At 38.7% G+C, this 21,719-nt stretch overlaps 1 protein-coding gene across 6 annotated transcripts in view; it reads left to right on the top strand.

The window, feature by feature from the left end:
- RERE (arginine-glutamic acid dipeptide repeats) overlaps nucleotides 1-21,719 on the top strand; it is a 420,307-nt gene that overhangs the window by 228,957 nt on the left and 169,631 nt on the right. For all 6 annotated transcript variants that reach the window (XM_036846203.1, XM_036846175.1, XM_036846185.1 and 3 more), the window contains 2 exons: nucleotides 19,784-19,889; nucleotides 21,371-21,467. In XM_036846203.1, the coding sequence (XP_036702098.1) occupies nucleotides 19,784-19,889; nucleotides 21,371-21,467 (203 nt within the window). The remainder of the gene's footprint in view (nucleotides 1-19,783; nucleotides 19,890-21,370; nucleotides 21,468-21,719) is intronic.

Below are 21,719 nucleotides of genomic sequence, written 5' to 3'. Positions count from 1 at the left end.
TAATAAGAGGAAATGATGCTTTCCAATATTGGTGATAGCATACAAAGTGAGATTAAGATGCCAGTGATCTCAAGGGCTAAGGTGTAACTTTTATTTCTTGAATGCAGATTTAAATGAATCTACACATATACTATCAAGCTATTTTCAATGGGAAGAGGAAAGTCTTTTCAACAAATAGGCTGGGACAGTTGAATATCCATAGGGCAAAAACAAAAGACAAAACCCTAACTCACACCATACGTAAGAGTTAATTTGAGATGGATCATTGACTTAAATATAAGGTAAAAATTATGTATCTTTACAACCTTGATGGAGGCAAAGATTTCTTAAAGAGGAGATGGAAGGTATTGACCATAAAAGAAAAAAAAGGGGAATTCATCAAGAGACATTGTTAATATTCATAAAGGAAGCGTCAGACAGTGAGAAAATGTTTACAACACAAATCTGAGAAAGGAATTGAATCCAGAATACATGAAAAACCTCAAACAAAACTGCTACAACTTAATAATAAGGCAACTCAGTTTTTAAAAATGACTTGAATATAGAGACACTTTAAGAAAGAGGATATATGACTGGAGGATAAGCCCATGAAAAAGTGCTCAATATCATTAGTCATCAGGAAAATGTAAGTTAAAACTACAGTAAATACCACAGTACAGCCACTAGAATGGCTAAATGGAAAAGGCTGATGACTGATTATCAAGGATGCCTCTCTGGCAAGGAAGTCTCCAGCTTTGCTGGTGGGAATGAAAACGGTACAACCACTTCAACAGTCCTGACAATTTCTTAAAATTTAAATATATAGATCTATCCTGGTCTCTATAATAGAAATCAGATTAGTGGTTGCTTCTACAGGTAGGGTAGAGATTGAGTGGGAATGTGCTTGAGAGAACCTTCTGGAAGAGTAGAACTGTTTTGGACTTAGGTTATAAGGGGGTCTATGTACATCTTCATAAAAACTAATTGAGAGACTTCCCTGGTGGCACAGTGGTTAAGAATCTGCCTGCCAATGCAGGGGACACGGGTTCGATCCCTGCTCGGGGAAGATCCCACATGCCTCGGAGCAACTAAGCCCGTGCGCCACAACTACTGAGCCTGTGAGCCACAACTACTGAAGCCTGTGCGCTCTAGGGGCCCGCATGCTACAACTACTGAGTCCGCATGCTGCAACTACTGAAGCCCGTGTGCCTAGAGCCCGTGCTTCACAAGAGAAGCCACTGCAATGAGAAGCCCATGCACTGCAATGAAGACCCAATGCAGCCCAAAAAAAAATATTATTAAAAAAAAACCTAATTGAACAGTGTACCTAAGGTCTCTGTATTTTGCTGTATGGAAATTATATTTCAATTTTTAAAATTGAATGCAGATTATAAAACATTTTATACAGTTTGGTAAGTGTAAATGTTACAGTGCTGTTTCATAAAACTGCAGTTTTTGGATTTAATCCAAATTTTATTGGCATTGCATTTTAATTTTATTATGCAATACATGAGAGTAAAACTTAAAGGTTTCACATTTGGTTTTGTTCACCAGTGTCAAGCTGGTTTCACTGTATTGCATGAGGTGAATTCCAAAGCAAATGGCCCAAGTTACGTGCTAAATATAACTAAAGGCTGTCTGGTTATGCTGTGAACTTTTTGTCACCTTGGTTGTTTTTCATGAATTTTTTTTCTAGATGTTTAGGATATCAAACACCCGCTCCTAGTAGTTTGCCTACCCTTATCCTCTGTAAGGGGCTATTTATAGAGCATCCCGTGATAGGATGATGAATTTCAAAGAGAAGATCTTGCCAAATTACTTCACATCATCTTGGTAATTTTTGAAGTGTCCTTCCATTTTGCTATTTATATTTGGTTAGTTTTTAGCCTCTTCTATCTTGTTTTGTTATAGTCAGCCTCTGGAAGATGCTGGCTCCTGCAGGTACAACCTAGTTTGAATTCCTCTATGCCTTATTTTTCATATCCTAGCTACTTTATTGATTTTTTTATATAAAAATTCAATTGTGCATGAAGAACAGTTTATTCTTAAATTTTTATGTATTTATCACGTAGTCCACTTTATGAATATGTCCTTTTTCTAAGAAGGGGAATATTATACCTAGATATTATGCTTTTCCCAGAGTTAATTGGGAGGACTTTATTTTTATGGCAAGCTCTGAGTTCATGCTTTATGTAGCATACATTTTTGTGGACTGCTTTGTGGAAAAAATCACGGAAAGGTTTTTCTTAAGAGTTCATTCAAATATATTTACAAGAAAATGTCACGGCTGTGTTTATTTTTTTTCGAAATGCTGTGAGTTAGGAACTGTTCTGTATTTTGCCTTCCTCAGGAAAAATGCAGGATAAATGTGGCCAGATTTTTAAGAGACAGTGGATTTCTGCTATGTAAGAAGCTTCAGCTTTGATGAGCTTTGAATGTAATTTTCATGAACCTTCATAAAAATATGATTCTTTGGTACATTCTTCTTCTTTAAATGTGCTTCACCTTTCTTACCTAATTCTAGCTATTTCGTATCTGTGATATAAAGGCATGTTGGAACATCACGGCTGGATCAACTAAAAATACACTAGACTCCGTTTATGACACTTTAGGGAAAGGGGACCAAGAAGACATTCATGGTATTTTCTGCTTTAATACAAGACAGTAGTCATTATTTCTCTGCCTCTGTTACATAATAGCTAAATCTCAGTTTGTGATATCATAGACTGAGAAATTTACACATAATGCACAAAATTGGAAAACCAAACATTCAGTAGTGCTGTTTAGAAGCTATCATTTATTTTTAGTTACTGTTTTATTTAAAACTAGCTTTGTTAGAGCCAGCATTTGTTAGTGGACTATCTAGGGGTAATCTACCCTTAGGATGATTTGCTTAGAGGGTTAGGACCTCATGTTGATAGGATAACATTAGAAGGCTTTTCCTCCCTATTCAGGTATTATAACAAATAGGTGGAAGGGTGAGGAGCTGGCTTTAGTTGGTACACAGGAGTGTCCTATTATTCCCTGAGTGAGGGCCAGGTGAAGGTTTCCACGTTTTGTATTGTAAGTTATCTCTTTAGGGCAACTTAATATTTTGTTGCTTGGGGTAGTCACATCATATATATGTATTTGCAGGGTGGGGATACAGACAGTACAAAAACAAATGTTACAGTGTGGTGCTAAGTGTAGTGGTTCTTAAACTGGGAGCCTGTGAATGTTCAGACATTTTCTGCAATTGTTTGCATGGCATGCTCATTTTCTTGAGAGACAAAAGGCCTAGCAAAGGTTAAGATCCATCGTTCTAGAGCCTGATTTGAGGTGTAGTTACCAGGTATCGATTTCTCCATAAATGCAAAGAGGCAGTAGCCTCTGTAAATTCCCCACGCAGTTGATACCACTATCTCCTCTTTTGTATGATCATATTATATTTTCTTGGGCATTGTTTCATTTTATGTCTCAATAATTATTTACTGCCAATTAGAACTCTGACACTTTCTCTTGTTAGCCTACCTGACATAACATTGGTAGAGCTAGAAAATGATTTCCTGCATTTCCCTCTATAGCGATTGCCTCCCTCAAATTATAGAATATGGTAATATTGTTAATAGGTAAAGTGGTGACTGTATTATGTGGTAATTGCGAAGAGTCAGCTATTAATGTTTTCTTTTGACAATAAAAGCTTTTCTGGACTTAACAGAATTAGGGGAGTAATTGTGATCCTTGTTTTAAAGGTCATCATTGGTGATCGGTGGAGAGCTCTAATGTGTCTTTCTAGAAATCTGTGAAATTTAGTTTGCACTAATCCTGGTGACTGTGCACGAATAACAGACAGCAACACAGATGAGCACAGCCTTGAGCTTGGTAACTGCTTTAGATTTGGGCTCCAAGTAAGGACTTCAGGGAAGGTTTCTCTGTTCTTAAAAACTAGGAGATTAATAGATCTTCCGTCCAGGAGGGCTCCCTAATTTCAGTTGGACACTGCCAAAAACAAGGACTCTGTAGGTATAAATATGACTCTGCTTCTTTGTTAGTAGCCTTGACAAAAGCTTCCTTTTTATGTGTATTTACTTTTCAAATAAAGGATCTTTTACTATGTTGTATTTTAATACAAGGGGCAGATGTCTCCAGCTCTGAGCTGGGCTTTGCGACATGTTCTGCCTTTTGAATGTTTCTTTCAACTTGGGTAGCTCTCTTTGTTAAAAGGCCAAACCCCTTAGTGAGATGTTCTGGGAAAGAGGACCCCTTGATATTTGAAAGGTGAGAAATCCATTTAAGCCACGTGATGGCTACTGACAGCCCTAACTGCCTGGTTCTGCTTGTTCTAATGTAAGTGATAGATGCTCTGGCTGGTTGTGTTCAGTAATTGGATGTGAACTATGTAAGTGACATTTCATGGCAAATGTGAGGGCGCTGTGGATGGCACTCGGTTTCTGTGTTGCTGCCTTAGGCTTAAAGGTAAAAACCGTAATGGAATTTAATTATTAGAGCATATATTCAAATATTAGTTCAGTGCATTTGTAATACCCTTAGTTGTTAGGTAACTGTTCGATTATTGTGTATGACGCTGAGTGTGTGTGATTTATAATGCCAGTGTGTGCAGTGCAGCAATAGAAATGCTAATAAGGCTGTGTGTAGGGAGGGCTGCCATCAATACTTTGTCAGCAGCTTGCTGCCAAGTAGTCTTCTAGGAAACACATAATCTGCAATCAAAGAGGAGTTTGTGGAAATAGCAAACATAGACAAAAAATGTTACAGAAAATAGTGTTCATTGCTTTCTTTCAGGAGAGGTTTCAGTTACATCTTATTAATAACACCTTCTTCCCTTTTTAAGTGTGTATACAGCCTTGATGGTCTGGTCTATCACCAGATGAAGAGGAGTCCGTCATACTCTTTGTTCATTTCAGGGCTGGTTTTACAAGGTAGCATTGAGTGGAACATCTTATATTCAATTAGAGACTCTCTAGATTTCATATTTAAAGGCTCTGTGCCTTTTCATATCAGTAACACTATGAGCATTTTTGAGGTGAGGTGGTCTCTGAATAGGATGGTATGGCATGTATGGAGGGCAAAGGAGTAGATGGCTTTCTTCTACAAGCAGTTGAGAACGTGTATGACTGTTTATACAGTGGTCCCTCAGTATCCTCAGGGGATTGGTCCAGGACCCCCCTGTGGATACCCAAATACTCAGATGCTCAAGTCCCTATGTGCTGGGAAACAGAAAATTCATGTGACTTGCTTGATTGCCGCTAGTCACTTCATTGCAGTTGTCTGGAAGTGAACCCGTTATATCATTAAGATATGCATGTATACATACTATGTATGTAGTATACCACTATACATAGTAATAGGTATGTATAATATATGTGTAAGTTCTATGTAATGTTTACTCATATCATGCAATAAAATGCTGTAAGCACTCCAGAAACCACCCTCATGCCCTCTCCTAGCCACTAGCCCCACGATAACTACTGCTGTGAGCTCTGACATCATAGATCAGTTCTGCCTGCCTTTGAACTTTATATGTAAAGGGTATCATGTGGTATGTATTTATCTGTGTCTGGTTTCTTTGGCTTACCATATTGTTTGTGAGTTGCATCCATGTTTTTGTGTGTTACAGTAATTCATTTTAATTGCTATGTAATAATGCATTGTATGGATATACTGCAATTGATCCTAAACTGTTAGTGACTATTTGGAAAATTAGAAGGATTTTAAAACATCCCCTTCAGTAATTGAGCAAACAAGTAGATTATAAATCAGTAAGAATACTGAACAGCACAGTTAAAAAATTTGAGTTAAATGTCATACATACAGACTACTATGCCCAGCAACCAAAGAATATACATTCTTTTCAGGTACATATGGGACATTTACCAGAAATGGCAATGTTGGATCTTAATGCAGGTCTTAACATATTTTAGAGGATTGAAATCATACAGAACATCTTCTCTAACCAGAGTGGAATTAAGCTAGAAGTAAAAAAACAAAATGATTACCTGGAATATCCAGAAATGTTTGGAATAAAGTGATGCACTTCTAAATAGTCTATGAGCCAAATAAGGAATCACATTGGAAATTAGAAAATATTTTGCAGTGAATGATTAATGAAACTATGACATATCAGAATTATTGGATATAGCTAAACATATGCTCAGAGGTAAATTTTTAGCCTTAAATATATATGAAAATAAGAAAGGTAGAATAAAATCAATGGTTTTAGTATCTGTATTGAGAAATTTAAAAATAACTTAAACCAAGGAAAGGAAGGGAATAATGAACATAAGAGCTCAAATTAATGAATTAATAAGGAAGTGTACATTAAAGATAATTAATAATATCAGAAGTTGCTCATTTGAAATGACTAATGAAACTTAAATTCCTGTACAGATGATAAAGAAGAGAAAGAAAAAAAGGCAGCAAGTTACTAATACGAAGAATAAAACTGGGACAGCACTACAGATCCTACAGGCTTTGATATCAGAGGACATTATGAACAATGTTACCTATTAATTTTGAATATTTAGCTATGGCACCAAACATTCAAAGACAAACCTAAGACAAATTTGCACAAACATGAATAAGAATGCTTATAGTAGCAGCCTTGGTTGTAGTAGTGAAAAACTGGAAATGACCCAAATATCGATCAGCAGGAAATTTTTGAACAAATCGTGGCATATTGTACGTAGATGTAATATGTATCATTTAAAATGAATGGACTAGGGCATGGATGAATCATGCAAGCATAATGCTGAATAAACAAAGCAGATTGCAGAGGCAGTCAGAGTACGGTATCATTTGTGTAAAATGTAAAAACTGCAAAACGATACCTTATATAGTTTTAGCTGTATGTACATATGAAGTAAAAGTATAAAGCACTGTGTGGGAATGAGCAACAGTGAATTCAAGATAGTGTTTACCTCTGGGGGGAAGTAAGAGAGACCTGTCTAGAAGGAGTGTATAGGCAGTTTCTTCAGGTTTGGTTATGTTTTATTTCTTAAAATATGTTTGGCCCATAGTTATATTATTTTTATACCTTTATGCCTGTGAAATTTTTCATAATACATTTTATAAAAGAAAAAAAGGTAAAAGAGGTAAAAAAACCCCACAAAACCTGGAGTTTTCATGAACAAAGCTCAGCCTTAGTGAGAGACAGAGACTTGGATTTCTGTGTTGTCCCTGTGGATGGGGAAATTGGTGTATGGATTTATTAAGGTGATCTAACCCCCCTTGTGTGTCTGTGTGAAGCGCAGTACACTGTTCCCTGCCAAATTCAGGTGCTTTTGAAAAGACAGCTAGTTTTAAGGAAAGCAATACCCGAAGAGATTAAATACAGTATACAAAATGTTACTTGCCTAGGATTGTATGGTTACTAAGTGGCAGATCTCATTGCCAGTGGCTTTTTTAAAGCACTTAACCATTCTCTGACCTTTTTTGGGAAGGGTGGAGAGATTGCTAAAGGGTCCGTCCCTCTATTGGAATGTTAGCTCTGTCAAGACTGGGACTTTATCTGTGTTTTTCCTCTCCAGAGTCCTCAGTATGTAGCTCCAGAACAATGGTCTGATACCTGGTAGAAGCTCATTAAATATGGATTACATGATTTGAGGAAATTATACTGTAAAACTAATTTGAAAACTTTTTTTCACTCTCATAACTATTGTCTCTGTAACTGTTATCATATTCTGGGGTTTTTAGGAGATCATTGAAGTCTCAGCTCAGAAGTTTTATCCGGCAAATTATTTGATTTTGAAGAACATGGGGTTGTTGTCTGTAGTGGTCTTCTCCAGCATCAGCTGGTAGAAAGAAGCATCACAGCTGACTCGAGTTGTTTTTCTCATAGTAACGTCTCTTTGTGTTAAAATGGGGGAAGGAATTTAGATTAGAATGTTTTTCTAGCATTCTCTGGCACAAAAGCTTTTTCAGCAGAGCAGATTCATCAATTCTAAAGGAAGTTAGTCTTTTTGTGGTAATGGAAATATTCCCTATCTTGATTGTGGTGGTGGTTATACACCACATTTATCAAACACAATTTTATTGTGTATAAAATATACCTCAATAAAGCTGATTTAGGAAAACAAAAGATGAACCAAAACCAAAACAGTAAAACAAAAACCCCAAATTAAAACATTTCTGAAAAAGGATAGAGGATGAAGGATTTTAAAGAAAACGGTCTTCCTTCAGAAGTTACTAACATTTATATAAGTTGTATTAGTGCTTGAACATGATGGGGAATCTTCTTGGCAAAAACTAACCTATTTTAAAAATGAACTGTGGCTCTGGTCATATGCTCTTTGATTTTCTTCCTTTCTTTTAAGCAGCATTTCCTCAGCTTGGCTCATACTTGAGTGAATACCGTGATTGATTATCTGGGATTAACTCAGCCTTCTCATTTCCTGCCTTCCGTTTCTTCTCCAGCAGGCCAGTGGGCCTTTGTTGTCTGGCATGTGGACTGAGATAAGCTGTCAGGGCATATGTTTGTGTTAGAAAAATGGTTGTAGATAGAACAGGTATAAATAGACTAGCAGGTATTAAAGGTTACAGTCTTCGTTTTGGTTTAAGTCAAAAGGAGAGAAGAATAAATAAGATACTTACAACTGACTATATAAAATGAAATAGGAAAACCTGAATTTTTAGGGTTCCTACTGATTTTTCCCCTTTTCAACCAAACTATTTGAATTTGTTTATTGGCAAGTTCAAAATGTTTGTTAGCTGTAATTGGATTCTTACTATGTAGGCTGACTTTATTTAAATTTAAATAATTTCTGAACCTATATTAGTGTTCCTTAAAAGTGCAGAAACTCAATTCTAAAAACTTTGTGCTACTAAAAGGTATTTTATGGTGTTACTAGCTGTATGTTTTGCAGTTTAATTCAGAAAACAATGATACAAAAAGGTTATCACCTACAAAGAGAGGAAATGCTGGATTCACATAAAATAGGTATGTTCATCTTTATAAAAGATGATAATTCAGTATAGTATGGTAAGCTAAAAGTTTGTTTTTTTGTTGGGTTTGTTTGTTTTATTCTTAAAAGTTGACGTTTCATGTTGTCAGTTTTCTTAGGTAGGAGGCAGCACAATTTTTGAAATGGCCACAAAGTTGCCTGGAATTGCAAATTGCTGAATAAAAGTTACCCAGGTTACTACCTATTTTCTCCTTGCATGCTTTCGGCTTAATAGGTTCACCATTGTTTTTTTTTGTTTTTTAAAAATTATTTTATTTATTTTTATTTTTGGCTGTGTTGGGTCCTCGTTTCTGTGCGAGGGCTTTCTCTAGTTGTGGCAAGCGGGGGCCACTCTTCATCGCGGTTCGCGGGCCTCTCACTATCGCGGCCTCTCATTGCGGAGCACAGGCTCCAGACGCGCAGGCTCAGCAGTTGTGGCTCACGGGCCTAGTTGCTCCGCGGCATGTGGGATCTTCCCAGACCAGGGCTCGAACCCGTGTCCCCTGCATTGGCAGGCGGATTCTCAACCACTGTGCCACCAGGGAAGCCCTCACCATTGTTTTAAAGTGTACCTTTTTAGTATAGCCCTATTTATATTCTTGTTTGAATCAAGATATTTCTCAATATCACGAGCTCAAATTCTAGAAAGAAAAATATCTTAAATTGAAACAAGAGGCTTCTTACCTAGATTTTCTTTAGGAGTTTAACTTCCTGCTCGCTACTAGAATGTCTGATTGTATAAATAAAAATAAAATCTTCTATTTTTTAATAGTTTCTGACTTCTAACTACATGTGTGCTCTAGCATGCCAGCCATGGTTCCGTTTGGGGAGCCTGCCAAAATTGTTTAAGCTCCCAGAGGCTGTTAGGGGGGCGTCCGTGCTGCTTGTGCGGTTTGTCCACTCCATCGCGTGGAGCAGCTCTTCTCTCCTATGGCCTTGGGTCTGCGGGGCCAGACTGCTTTCGTGATCATACCGAGACGTCATTTGCCTTTTTCACTCTTCATTCTCTCATGAGTGTACCGTGGGGCTTTACAAAGGCTAAATGATGTGTGATACATCTCAACGGATTGAAGCAGAGTCAGATATGAGAATCTGTTTCCTTAAGCCAAGTATCCGAGAGATTTGTAAGAACATAATTATTACTGGTTTCCTAAATTTAGTTTGTTTTAAAAGCATAGTTGCTTGTTGTAATTATTTACATTAGCATGTCATGGGGTTATTGTTAACTGAGTTACTAAAAATGTCTAAAATTTTTCGTTATTTTCATTTTCTAATATAGTAAACATTGATAAGATATGACCCACATAAACAAAAGCTCTGGGCTTCCCTGGTGGCGCAGTGGTTGAGAATCTGCCTGCCAATGCAGGGGACACGGGTTCGAGCCCTGGTCTGGGAAGATCCCACATGCCGCGGAGCAACTAGGCCCGTGAGCCACGATTACTGAGCCTGCGCGTCTGGAGCCTGTGCTCCGCAACGAGAGGCCGCGATAGTGAGAGGCCCGCGCACCGCGATGAAGAGTGGCCCCCACTTGCCGCAACTAGAGAAAGCCCTCACACAGAAACGAAGACCCAACACAGACATAGATAAATAAATAAATAAATTTTAAAAAAAAAGAAAGAAAAAACAAAAAAACAAAAAACAAAAGCTCTTGGAATTCCTCAATAATTTTGATGAGAGTAAGGAATCCTGAGTCTAAGAAGTCTGAGAACCACTTCTGTGAAGCACACGTTGACTCAGTGAAATCTTTTCAAGATATTTCAGCATCAATTTTTAATAGTAAAATCTGTGTTATGTATCTTCAATCATAAGTTAGTAATTTTTATTTCTAAAATAATGTCATAGTTTAATTTGTGAAATTTCTAGAGAATTTTGGAAGACTACAGCCCAGGTTCTGCCCGCCCCTTCTTTAACTTCCTTTTCACTCCTGCCCCATCATTAATTTGTGATAGAGTTCTGTAGCTTTTCTGACTATGTCATGTACAAGAACTAATTAACTCCCCCAGAATGAGTAAAATCGCTGCTGCCATCACCATGATCACCAAACAACAGCCAACGTATTGCAAACATGTTAAACTTTGTAGTATTTGGGCTTGATTTTTTAAGAAAGAAATTCAGTGGAATGTTCAATTACATGTAGTAGGGATTACGAGGAATTTGGCAATTTCTTATGGTGCTGCCTATAAACAGCTATTTTCTCTTCTGTTATGGGGGAAATCTTTTGGGCCAAATAGAAAATTTGTGGTTATAGATTTATCTGGTGTAATCATGATTGCTGGAAAGAATACTGGCTTTTAGGAAGGGGTTTATTTTGGGTTTGGGCTGCAGATTTTTGGGATCCAAGTATAGGGACTTAATCTGTCTGTGAAATTTCATCTTTCTAGCTTACCCTTCAACCTGAATTTTGGGACCCTTTAAATCCTGAATCTGACATTTAGTATTTTTGTCAGGTGTACATCAACACGATTCATGTGGGAAATTATAGGAATGTTTTTTAGTTTGTTATATATGTCCCCATATACTAAGTCCCCCTTTAAATGTGGCTTATCTATGTGTGTGTGACATAAACTTGTTATTCAGTTTAAGAAGACAAGGACAGCAGAGGTTACCTAGTGACCCTGTCTCTTATCTTATGAGGCCAAGAAGTACAAATTTTCCCAGGGCTACCCCTGTACTCAGTTTTGGCCTCGCCACTGCAAATGCAGGAATCCATTGTCTGAAAATTTCATTGTTCATCCATAATGTAATCCCCAATAGAAATTGCCTTAATGAGTTTTGACTCCCTAGTTAGCAGTTGAGAGAGAATTTTGTTTTCATGCACCTTTTTGGTCCTACCATTAATAAACAAGACATCATTAAGAAACAGTGATTTTTGAAAATTATTTCTGATCGTTGGAGCCTGTGTGTCAGCACGTTTTTAGTAGCATCATCTTTCTGGGGATTTGGATATAACCAGTTATTTGCACATCTTGGTTGTAAACATTGTAAAAAGTCATCTGCCCTCCCAGAGTTCCACCTTCTTGCTTCACCATCTGATTCCAGATGATTTAAATCCTCTTGCACAGACCCAGATGCTGATGCAAGCAATCTCTTGAAAACAGTCTTTTGGATTGAGTGCCACCGGTTTGGAAAATGAGCTTGTAACAACCTTGATTCTAGGGCCTAACGGCAGTAAGCACCTTAATCAAATGGATATGGTTTGTTTGTTTCTTTTATCTATTTTTATCTATTTTATTCATTATGTTAGTTCTGAGTAGACCCCTGTGTAGTTCCAGGTTATGTCCATTTGCAAATGCCAATCAGTACATGATAAGTAGCCACTTGTATCAGTCAGCGTTCTGCAGAGAAACAGACCCAATAGGAGAGATAGATATATGTATATATACTATAGGAATTGTCTCATGAGGTTTTGGGGGTCGAAAGTCCCTTAGTATATGTATAACTTGCTGTCTGCAAGCTGGAGAATCAGGAAGCATGTGATATAATTAAATTCAAGTCGAAGGCCTGAGAACCAGGGGGGCTGCTGGTGTTAAGTCCCAGAGTCTGAAGGCCCAAGAAGAGGAGCTCTGATGGCTGATGGCAGGGAAAAATGGATGTCGAGCTCGAGAAGAGAGAAGGAATTTGCTCTTCCTTCTTCATTTTGTTCCTTTTGGGCCCCCAAGAGATTGGGTCATGCTCGCCCACATTGGGGAGGGCAGATCTCTTCACTCAGTCTACTGAGTCAAAGTTTGACCTCTTCTAGAAACACCCACATGGGCACACTCAGAAATAACGTTTTACCAGCTAGCTGTCTGGGCATCCCTTAGCACAGTCAAGTTGACACATAAAGTTAACCATCACACCACTAAACAAGTTTCTGTGCTGGAAACTCAAGTGTTGTGGCTCCCATAAGGGAGATGTGCTACAGTCATAGTTCTTTCACAGATCAGTTCAGTCACCATTGGGCAGTGGACATATCTGAGAAAGTTGGAAGAAACGGGCATTTTAGGACAAAACAAGTGTGGATACTTTGTTTAGTCGATGCCAGTAAGAAATATACTTGCCCTTACTATACCCTCTCAAATAAAAGGAAACAAAATATTTAGTTAATGTCTCAGTATATTAGGGAGATTTGTACATGATAGTGTGATTATTTGTAGGAGATACTCAAAGCCCTTTCTTCTTTGAGAACAAGACTCTGCAGTCAGTGTTGCAGGCTTTCGCCTAACCTCCTGGTACCTGTGTGAGAGCAGAACTCTGAGATGGGTGGACCTTGATGGCCTGAGCCCTGATGGCACTTATGTATTCCTATAACTCTTTGATGGCCTTTTGAGCTGTAATGGCTCTAAAGCTATTTAGATATAAATATATAGATATAGAAAATGTTACATGGTTAGTGTCTTACGTTAGGAGTAGAGTAGTGGTTTGAAATAATATTACAAGATATTTCCTACCTGATTTCATCTTAGTCCTGATGTTCATCCACATAGTTGAGTAATGATGATCTTCTGACGGGTACAGAAAGCTTATCTTTATTTTTATTTTTTTAATTAATTAATTAATTTATCTATCTATCTATCTATCTATCTATCTATCTATCTATCTGTCTGTCTATCTATGTATTTATGGCTGCGTTGGATCTTCACTGCTGCGCGCGGGCTTTCTTTAGTTGCGGCGAGCAGGGGCTACTCTTCGTTGCGGTGCGCGAGCTTCTTACTGCAGTGGCTTCTCTTGTTGTGGAGCACGGACTCTAGGCACGCGAGCTTCAGTAGTTGTGGCTCGCAGGCTCTAGAGCGCAGGCTCAGTAGTTGTGGTATATGGGCTTAGTTGCTCCGTGGCATGTGGGATCTTCCCGGACCAGGGCTTGAGCCTATGTCCCCTGCATTGGCAGGCAGATTCTTAACCACCACGCCACCAGGGAAGTGCCGAAAGCTTATCTTGAGATTGATTCCCCTGTGCATATGCCTGGAGTTATACTTGGCCTTTGAAGACTAGTAATCTTAGACCCCACTGTCTGTCCCTAGTCCCCTCCCCCAGAGTCAGGAATGGTTGAAGCCACTAAGACTGTGTCCCCAAGGTCTTTTTGAGGGTGATCTTCCCAACAGGCATCAGTCACCCTGTGGGTGGAGGTAGACTCAGCAGGGTTGAAATACCACTTCAGAACAGCCGTGCAGCACGCTGGAAGGGTAACTCTTAACCTTATTTTCACCATTTTGTTTCTCCAAAGGGAATCTTCTTAAGCCATACCGTATACAAATGTTAGCTACTTCTAGTTCCTAAATTTCTGGAAAAACCTGACTGGCCATTTTGGCTTTATAAAACAAGAATTTTGGTCTGATTTCACCTGACTCTGAATCTAGATCTTCCATTATTTGAAATTTGCACTCCCAAGAACTAAGCAGTTAAGAATTTGAAGGAAGTTCTGTGTTATCTCTAGCAGATTATTTTGACTTTGCAAAATTCTTCATGTGATGATATCCACCTTCATATCCTAGTTGGGTTGTCTTTGGCCCTGATCCTTCTGTCACATTTGATAACAGTGGGGGGACTAGAATGACCTGTTTGGAGGGCTTTGGGAGCCCTGATAATCTGGCAAGGCCTGGTAGGTGATTGATTGATGGAGCAAAGAAGGTCCTTCTTCTGTAATGCAGGTTGAGTATACAATTATTGTTGTTCCCATTCTGGTTGGGAATAAAGACTATTGAAAAGGTAATCTCTGCACTTGTCTACTTGGTCATTAATGAACTCCTATCCTCACCCCCCACACCCCTGCACTTCTTTTATTTTTTTATATTGTGTAAAAATGTTTCCCCAGAGGAAGATAATTAAGACTGGTCCTAGGAAGGACACAGATTGGCTATTTAAAATCAATGAAAGTACCATATTAATAATCATGAAAGATCTCTGGGAAGGGAAATTTACTTCTCGGCCTTGGATCTTGTATATTTGTACCTGGGGTGGTTGAGGTGTGCGCTCTTGACGGAGTGAACCGCTGTCCCTCAGCAGCAGCCTCCTGTGTTCCTTTCTGGTCTCTGTTGCCTCCCTTTCCCTCTAGTCTGCCTTTCTCAGTTATCTTATTCTCAATGTTTAATTTCAGTTTTGACCTTTTAATTCATTAATTCTCAACCTGTTGCCTGACATGCAAATATCTGCAAATCCTCCCTGTTCTGCTGCTGAACACCTACCATTAAGCTGTCTTTTCTAAACCCAGTTGGTGATGGGATTTGTCCTCTGTTAAACTCTTTATTTCCCTAAATTTACATTCATCCCTTATTTCAAGAAATCTGGGCCAGGGATGTGGACAAATCCATAATTCAACCCAGAATCGGCTCCTCTCCTTTTTTGCACAGGGCCTGTGAAACCTTACTGTAAGCAGATTGGTTTGGTGGTTTTCTCTTAATGCTGGTGCATCCTACCACCTGGAAGCAGTCAAATCAATCTCTCTCTCCTTAAAGAAAAAATGGTGGGAAATATTTACTTCCCAGTGGGCTCTTCTCTGTGTTCGGAAATGTACCCCAGGATGCCTTCACATGGGAAGCTTTTCACCACTTCCTTCTTCATTCAGCATTGTGTTTAAAATGTGTCATTTATAACCACTTTGACCTTTATGCAGTTGTCCAATTATATCACTAGTCAATAATGAGGCATATTTGTTAGAAATACTTGATATGCTTCTTGAATTGTTGCGAAAGTGAAGAAATTTCCCTCTAATTTGCTACTGGATTTACTTTTGTATTGCTGTTATGAGCATAATTTTGGATCTGAGAAAAGCAAAATTTATAACCAGCCTCTTGATATAGCCTAACTCCTCTCTTCATCTGTAAAACAGTGATAGTGCTATCCAGCATTTATTGAGAGCCAGTCCACTCTACTTATATTCATTTATTTAATCCTCACAGCCTAATGAGGTATATAGAATATTATTTTTCCTCATTTTATATGTGAGAAAATTGAGGCTTGGAGAGGTAATTGGCCCCAAACCCAGGTGGTTTGGGTTGAATCAGATGATCTCTAAGTTCACGTCTGCCTTTAATTTTCTGTGATTTTGAGCAGAATTCTTAGCCTAGTGACAAGTGTAACGAAGATGAAGATTTCCCATGATGGACGGCTGAGGGAGCGAGTACCGGAGAGGGGGTGCCCTCTGCTCCCGTTTGCTGTTCCTCAGCGCGCAGTAGGCGGCTTCCGTGGAAGATGACGTTTTAATTCCTGAAACTCCTTAGGACGGTAACGTGAGCTAATGCCGTTGTGTGATACAGAGAAAACACGAGGGTGCTCTCCCAGTCCTATTTTATCTACTCGGTTAAGTCTGGGGAAGAAATCTAAACATAAGCATGTAAGATGGAACCAGACCATAGAAATCATCTTGTTCTGTCCCTCACTTGTCAGATGGCTGGGTGACTTCACTAAGGTCACCCCCAGCTAACTAGTGATTGCGGACAGTACCAAAATCCTAGATTACCTGATTTTAGGCTAGTGCCTCTGAAACAACACGGTGCCTCCCTTTATAGACATTTAATCTTTAACTAAATTCCTGGCCTATTTGGGAAGATTGTGTCCATTAGCGCTACTTACATTCGTTCAGAACTTTTGTTTACATTGAGCCTGCCTACCTTTGCCATGTGTGGAATTCAGAATCTGGAGGCTTTTTTTTTTTTAAACACAATGCCGCCACTCCCTGGTTGTTGGGTAGTATTGCATTAGGAAATCCAGTAGGCTTTCAACTCCCTTTGTAAAGGCTAATAATAGGAATAGTAAATCTAGGTACAAACTAGAGTGGTAGTTTTGTGTGGGTGGAATCATTAAGTGTGCCTGGGTCAGAAGATAACTTAGGTATTATACCTCAAAACGTCACCTGAATCACTGGCTTGGTTCTGAAAAATAGACATTGTGTGATTATAGTACCTTTAAAGGTTATTTCTGTTGGCCTTCACATTTTCATACATCTTATGCTTTTTCTGCGTCTATTGAGATGATCACGTGGTCTTCGTCGTTTCTTTTGTTGATGTGGTGTATCACATTTATTGATTTGTGTATGTTGAGCCATCCTTGTGAACTTGGGATGAATCCAGCTCGGTCCTGGTGTATGATCTTTTTTATGTGTTGTTGGATTTGGTTGGCTAATATTTCGTTGAGAATTTCTGCATCTCTATGAATCAAAGATATTGGCCTGTAATTTTCTTTTTTCATAGTATCTTTGTCTGGTCATTTGGTGTTCATACATCTTAGATGTGTTACAGAAGTACATAAAAGTATAAATTTTAGAACACTGTTGCTAGGACTGCTAGTAGATCTGAATTCCTTTGTGCTGTATTAAGTAATCCATTACTGTGAGTGTTGAAGCATCCATTAGTAGCTCAGTGACGAGACATCACTATCATCTCCTGAAAGCAACCATATTCTGGAGAAGATATCACTTCTACAATTCTCAGCAAAGTTCTTGAAGTTTTCTGTGAAGCACTGGTTAGAGTCACCTACTAACAGAGAGAAAGCAGTAGTCTTTTGAGTTCCTGCTCAGTTACAGATGCTTTTCCATCTTTTCATTTTTTTCATGAGTCCTTTTAGGTAGGTTTCGATAATCCTGTTTTACGGAAAAGGGTAGACTCAGAGAATCTTAATAATGTGCTCAGAGTCATGTAACAGGGAGGTGATGGAGTTGGGATTTGAACCATGACCGACTTTGCTGTACTCACCAGCCCAGCCCAGCCCAGCCCAGTAGTGCTTGAATTAGAGTTTAGTCTTACCATTCTGGTTTAGCTTTCCTTAAAAAGGAAACTCTTAGACCATTGGTTTTCAACTGGGAGTGTTTTGTACCCGAAGGGGACATTTGGCAGTATTTGAAGACGTTTTTGGTTGTCACAGTGAGGGAGGAGCGTTGCTGGCAGTTAGTGGTTGAAGGCCAGGGACGCTGCTGTGCATCTGGCCGTGCGCTGGGTGGGCCCCCGCAACAGACTTATCTGGACCACATGTCAGTAGTTTTTAGGTTGAGCAGCCCTGTATTGCACAGTGTATTTACTTAGCCGGGTTTATCCCTGAGTACTGCCCCTCCCCTGGTGTGTCTCCTCCTTTCCCTGGTGAGTGCTCTCAACCGGGTCTTGCTCTTTACCATCCTGCCTCAGGAAGATGCTGTAGCCCTCTAGCTGCTCTCCCACGGCCTGGGGTTTTGCACCTCAGTGCCTGTGGCTTTGGTCGGCAGTGCAGATAGAAGACCCCATTTGTCCCAGGGAGCTAAAAGCCACTAAAGGCCAAACTCCAGCTAGGATTCAGGTTCCCCTCACCATCATGCAGAATGTTTTCCTGTGCTGCATGCAGATGGACCACATGCATGTGTCTTATATATGTCTTGTACTTTATCTCTGTGTATTTCTCAGGCCTCCTCCTTTGCCTAGAAAAAATTTCATTGAAATATTTCCCATTTTTTCCCAGGTCAGATGTTCCTTCCTCCATAATCCCTTGCCGGAAGTAATTGCTCTGTCTGTAAACTCCTATACTATATATAAAGTGTATTCTTTTTATGCAGTGTACTGATGTGTCCTCTTTTTCCCACCCTCAGTATAAACAGTGTAGAATATAAAAGTGCAAAATTGATAAAAACTAAAAAGTACCCATTTTGTAGGATTATTCTTTGTCTGCAATCTCTTTTATTCAAACCAGTAATGATGCCCTATATTTGACACAGCTAATTGCAAAAGTAAGAATCTTAGTGTGTATGGTATTTACTTTGGAATAGCACTTCTTCACATTTGAATTCAGTCAAGACTTTTGGCAATTGCTTTCTTTCTGGTTCTTTGAATGGCTTACGTATTTTAGCAAAAATATTTTTGAGCCTTCCTGGTCTTTTAGTGAAGGCTTTGTGCAACCTCTCATGTAAGCATCAAGCTTCTTACTTCATTAGAGAAGGCTCCTTTGACATACTTTAGGATTTGGCCATCTCCCGAATTTTAGCTCTCATGCATTTCTGACCCACTGACTTGTGATGAGAAGGTAGACGCTGCTAGGAGGAGTGGTATTGCACTCACCTTGGGGAAGTCCCTTATGGCCCTCAGCTGGGTCGGAAAGTATTTTCTGAGGCCCCGGGAAGCCTTAGTGCACTGCCACACTGAGATGCTTCATGACCAGGTACACAGAGATGGTCCCCTCAAGCCCTAGCCCCATAGCCTTCAAATGGAAAGGCAGTATTTGATCCTTTATTCTTCGAATGAACTAGGAACAAAGTTAACTTTTAGGGATAAGATGGTTGAGTGTCTCACAAACATTTATGGGACCCTGATCATCATAGAACTCTTTATTATTCATAAATATTCATGTCCAAGGTGTTCTCTTCTTGGGAAATTCAGAGATAAATGAGACAGGGTCCCTGCTCCATGGACTCATAGTACCTTCCTCACCACCCATAGTTTGCTTTTAACACCCATAGTGTTAGTTTGCCATAGAGCATAAGTGGCAGTAAAGTAGCAGGAAAAACTCATTGCCCTTAATGGCCTTGACAGTGTGCTGAAACAGTTTCTAAATATTTACCAAAACAATTAAAGCTTCAGATAGAAGAAGGATGTATTCATGTAGTGTACTGAGTAGTTAATGCTGAATAAAAAAATATAATATTGAATTAGTTAATCAAACAGGGGAGATTTATAGATTCAAGTTTGGTTTCCTTTGTTTCCTGAAATAAGCAACTTTGAGGGATAGAGTCAGAGAGGTGTTGTGGCTGGGATTTTTCAAAAAATGAAAATTGACCTCATAATTGACTAATGTATTTTTGTGGTCCTGGTAGTAAGTGTGTGTCTCCTTCTCTGCCTGTCCACCTGTTTCCAGGGGCTTTTGATCATGGGTATGGTATGCACCTGTGGGCACCCGAAATCCTGTTCCTAATGCTGTTAGATTTTCCTTTTCAGAGTAAGAGGGACCACCTACTCATGAACGTCAAATGGTACTACCGTCAATCTGAAGTTCCAGATTCTGTGTATCAGCATTTGGTTCAGGATCGACATAATGAAAATGGTAAATATGTCCTTCTGGTTTGATTCTTACACTTTCTTAGCTTTGGGCAAAGTTCTTTGTAAAAACATTCATTAAATGGAGATAACCACTATGAAAATTTTTCACTGAAAAAGCTTTTTATCAATAAAGACATTACTGGAATGTTTTTTTGTTTTTTTTGCTGAGTTCTTTCACTATTTCTGCCTTAAAAGAGAAACAACCTGATCATGTGCTAGTAGCATCTTTCCCTTGAACTTGGAGTAGTGATAGATCTTCTTTGGAAATAAAAGTAGCTTCATCTTTTTATTCCTTTTTCTCACCTAATGCTGAACTAATGACACTGAAAACCCTATAGAATTGTATTTTGTTTCTTTTTAATAATCTATATTGGTGAACTTCAGGGTTGTGAACTTCAGTTTTCAAAGCAAAGCTTTCCTGAATATTTTGAAATTTAGCTTGAGTATTGACTTTTAGAACAATAGGAAGGTAGTTCAGAGCATCTTTTATTTTTTTCTTCCTCTGGCATTGTAGTTTCTACCCAATAACTTTATTGACATGTGAGATTATGTACATAAAGTGTATATTATGTTTGTTCAGATGTCTAATAGCTTCTTTTTATTGATTTTTTTTTTTTTGAGGTGCTAGGCCTCATTCTAGCTGATTCACATTTGTTACCCATTAATTATATGAGTTCGGGGTTGTCACTCCCCACTTCCAGGTCTGGAAATTGAGGCTTAGAGATGCTAAAGGAGTTGCCAAGGCTATTCGTCTTCTGAGTGGAGACCCCGGGGCAGGGATCCAGCTCTCTCTGGCCCGGATGACTGTGCTTGTCTCACTGCCTTTGGTGACAGGTTTTGAGTCAACAAACCAGTAGTCAAAAGCAGTTTTCTTTCTTTCTTTTTATTTTTTGGTTTTTTTTGTTTTAATTAATAAAATTCACATTAGAAGTCAGGCCTATGAATGCAGTAATGTGAAGACAGTTTGGAAGAATAATGTTCTTTTATATTTTACCAGTTTTTTCTTTTTTGAAACTATTAAATTTCTGTTAAAACAGTTCAATGATGGTTCTTTATTAAAAATAATAACTTGGTTATTCTTTTCAACTTGAAACAGTGTGATTTCACTCCATCCTGGAATATGTAGCAATAAAATACCAGATGCACAGGATCACTGAACATTTTAGTAGTTTACAAGTTGCTAAAATGTGGTAGTTGTTTTCTTTTTCCTTCTTTTTTTATTTTCTGCTTAATGCATTTCAGCAAACTGTGGGGACTTAATAAAGGGCAAAAACACATCCCACAGGACGCTTGCTCCTGTTATTCCTGCTGTTATGTTATTCCTCCTGTCTGTTTTGCTGACAGGCCTGGTTATTTGTTGTGCTTTTTATAGTGGGAAGTGAACCTGAAAGAAAAATTTTGTGAAATTTTCCTAATCCTTTTTGGAAATTCAATTATAATATCCTCCTAATTAACTTTTTTTTTTTTTTTTTTTTTTGGTGACAGACTCTGGAAGAGAACTTGTCATAACAGACCCAGTTATCAAGAACCGAGAGCTCTTCATTTCTGATTACGTTGACACTTACCACGCCGCTGCCCTTAGGTAAGCGCCAGAGATGTGTGGTCCTTCTGTGAAGGAGAAGTCATAGGCCACTGTAGGTAGAGAGTCTAAGCTGCCTAGATCTCGTCTGATAATTGTAATATCAATCACACTACCCCTGTGGTCTCAGCAAGGTGACACTCCGGTGTTAGCTTTGTGGATTGTTGAGGTCTCAGAGGTTGCCTCTGTCTTCACTAATCTGTGTGAGAGGGAAAAACCACTTTTTTCTTTTTCTTTCTTTTTTCTTTTTTTCTT

The sequence above is a fragment of the Balaenoptera musculus genome, chromosome 1 (assembly GCF_009873245.2).
Source record: "Balaenoptera musculus isolate JJ_BM4_2016_0621 chromosome 1, mBalMus1.pri.v3, whole genome shotgun sequence".
Classification (NCBI taxonomy): Eukaryota; Metazoa; Chordata; class Mammalia; order Artiodactyla; family Balaenopteridae; genus Balaenoptera; species Balaenoptera musculus.
Note: the sequence above shows the minus strand (reverse complement) of the source record. Positions and strands in the feature narration are given on the sequence as shown.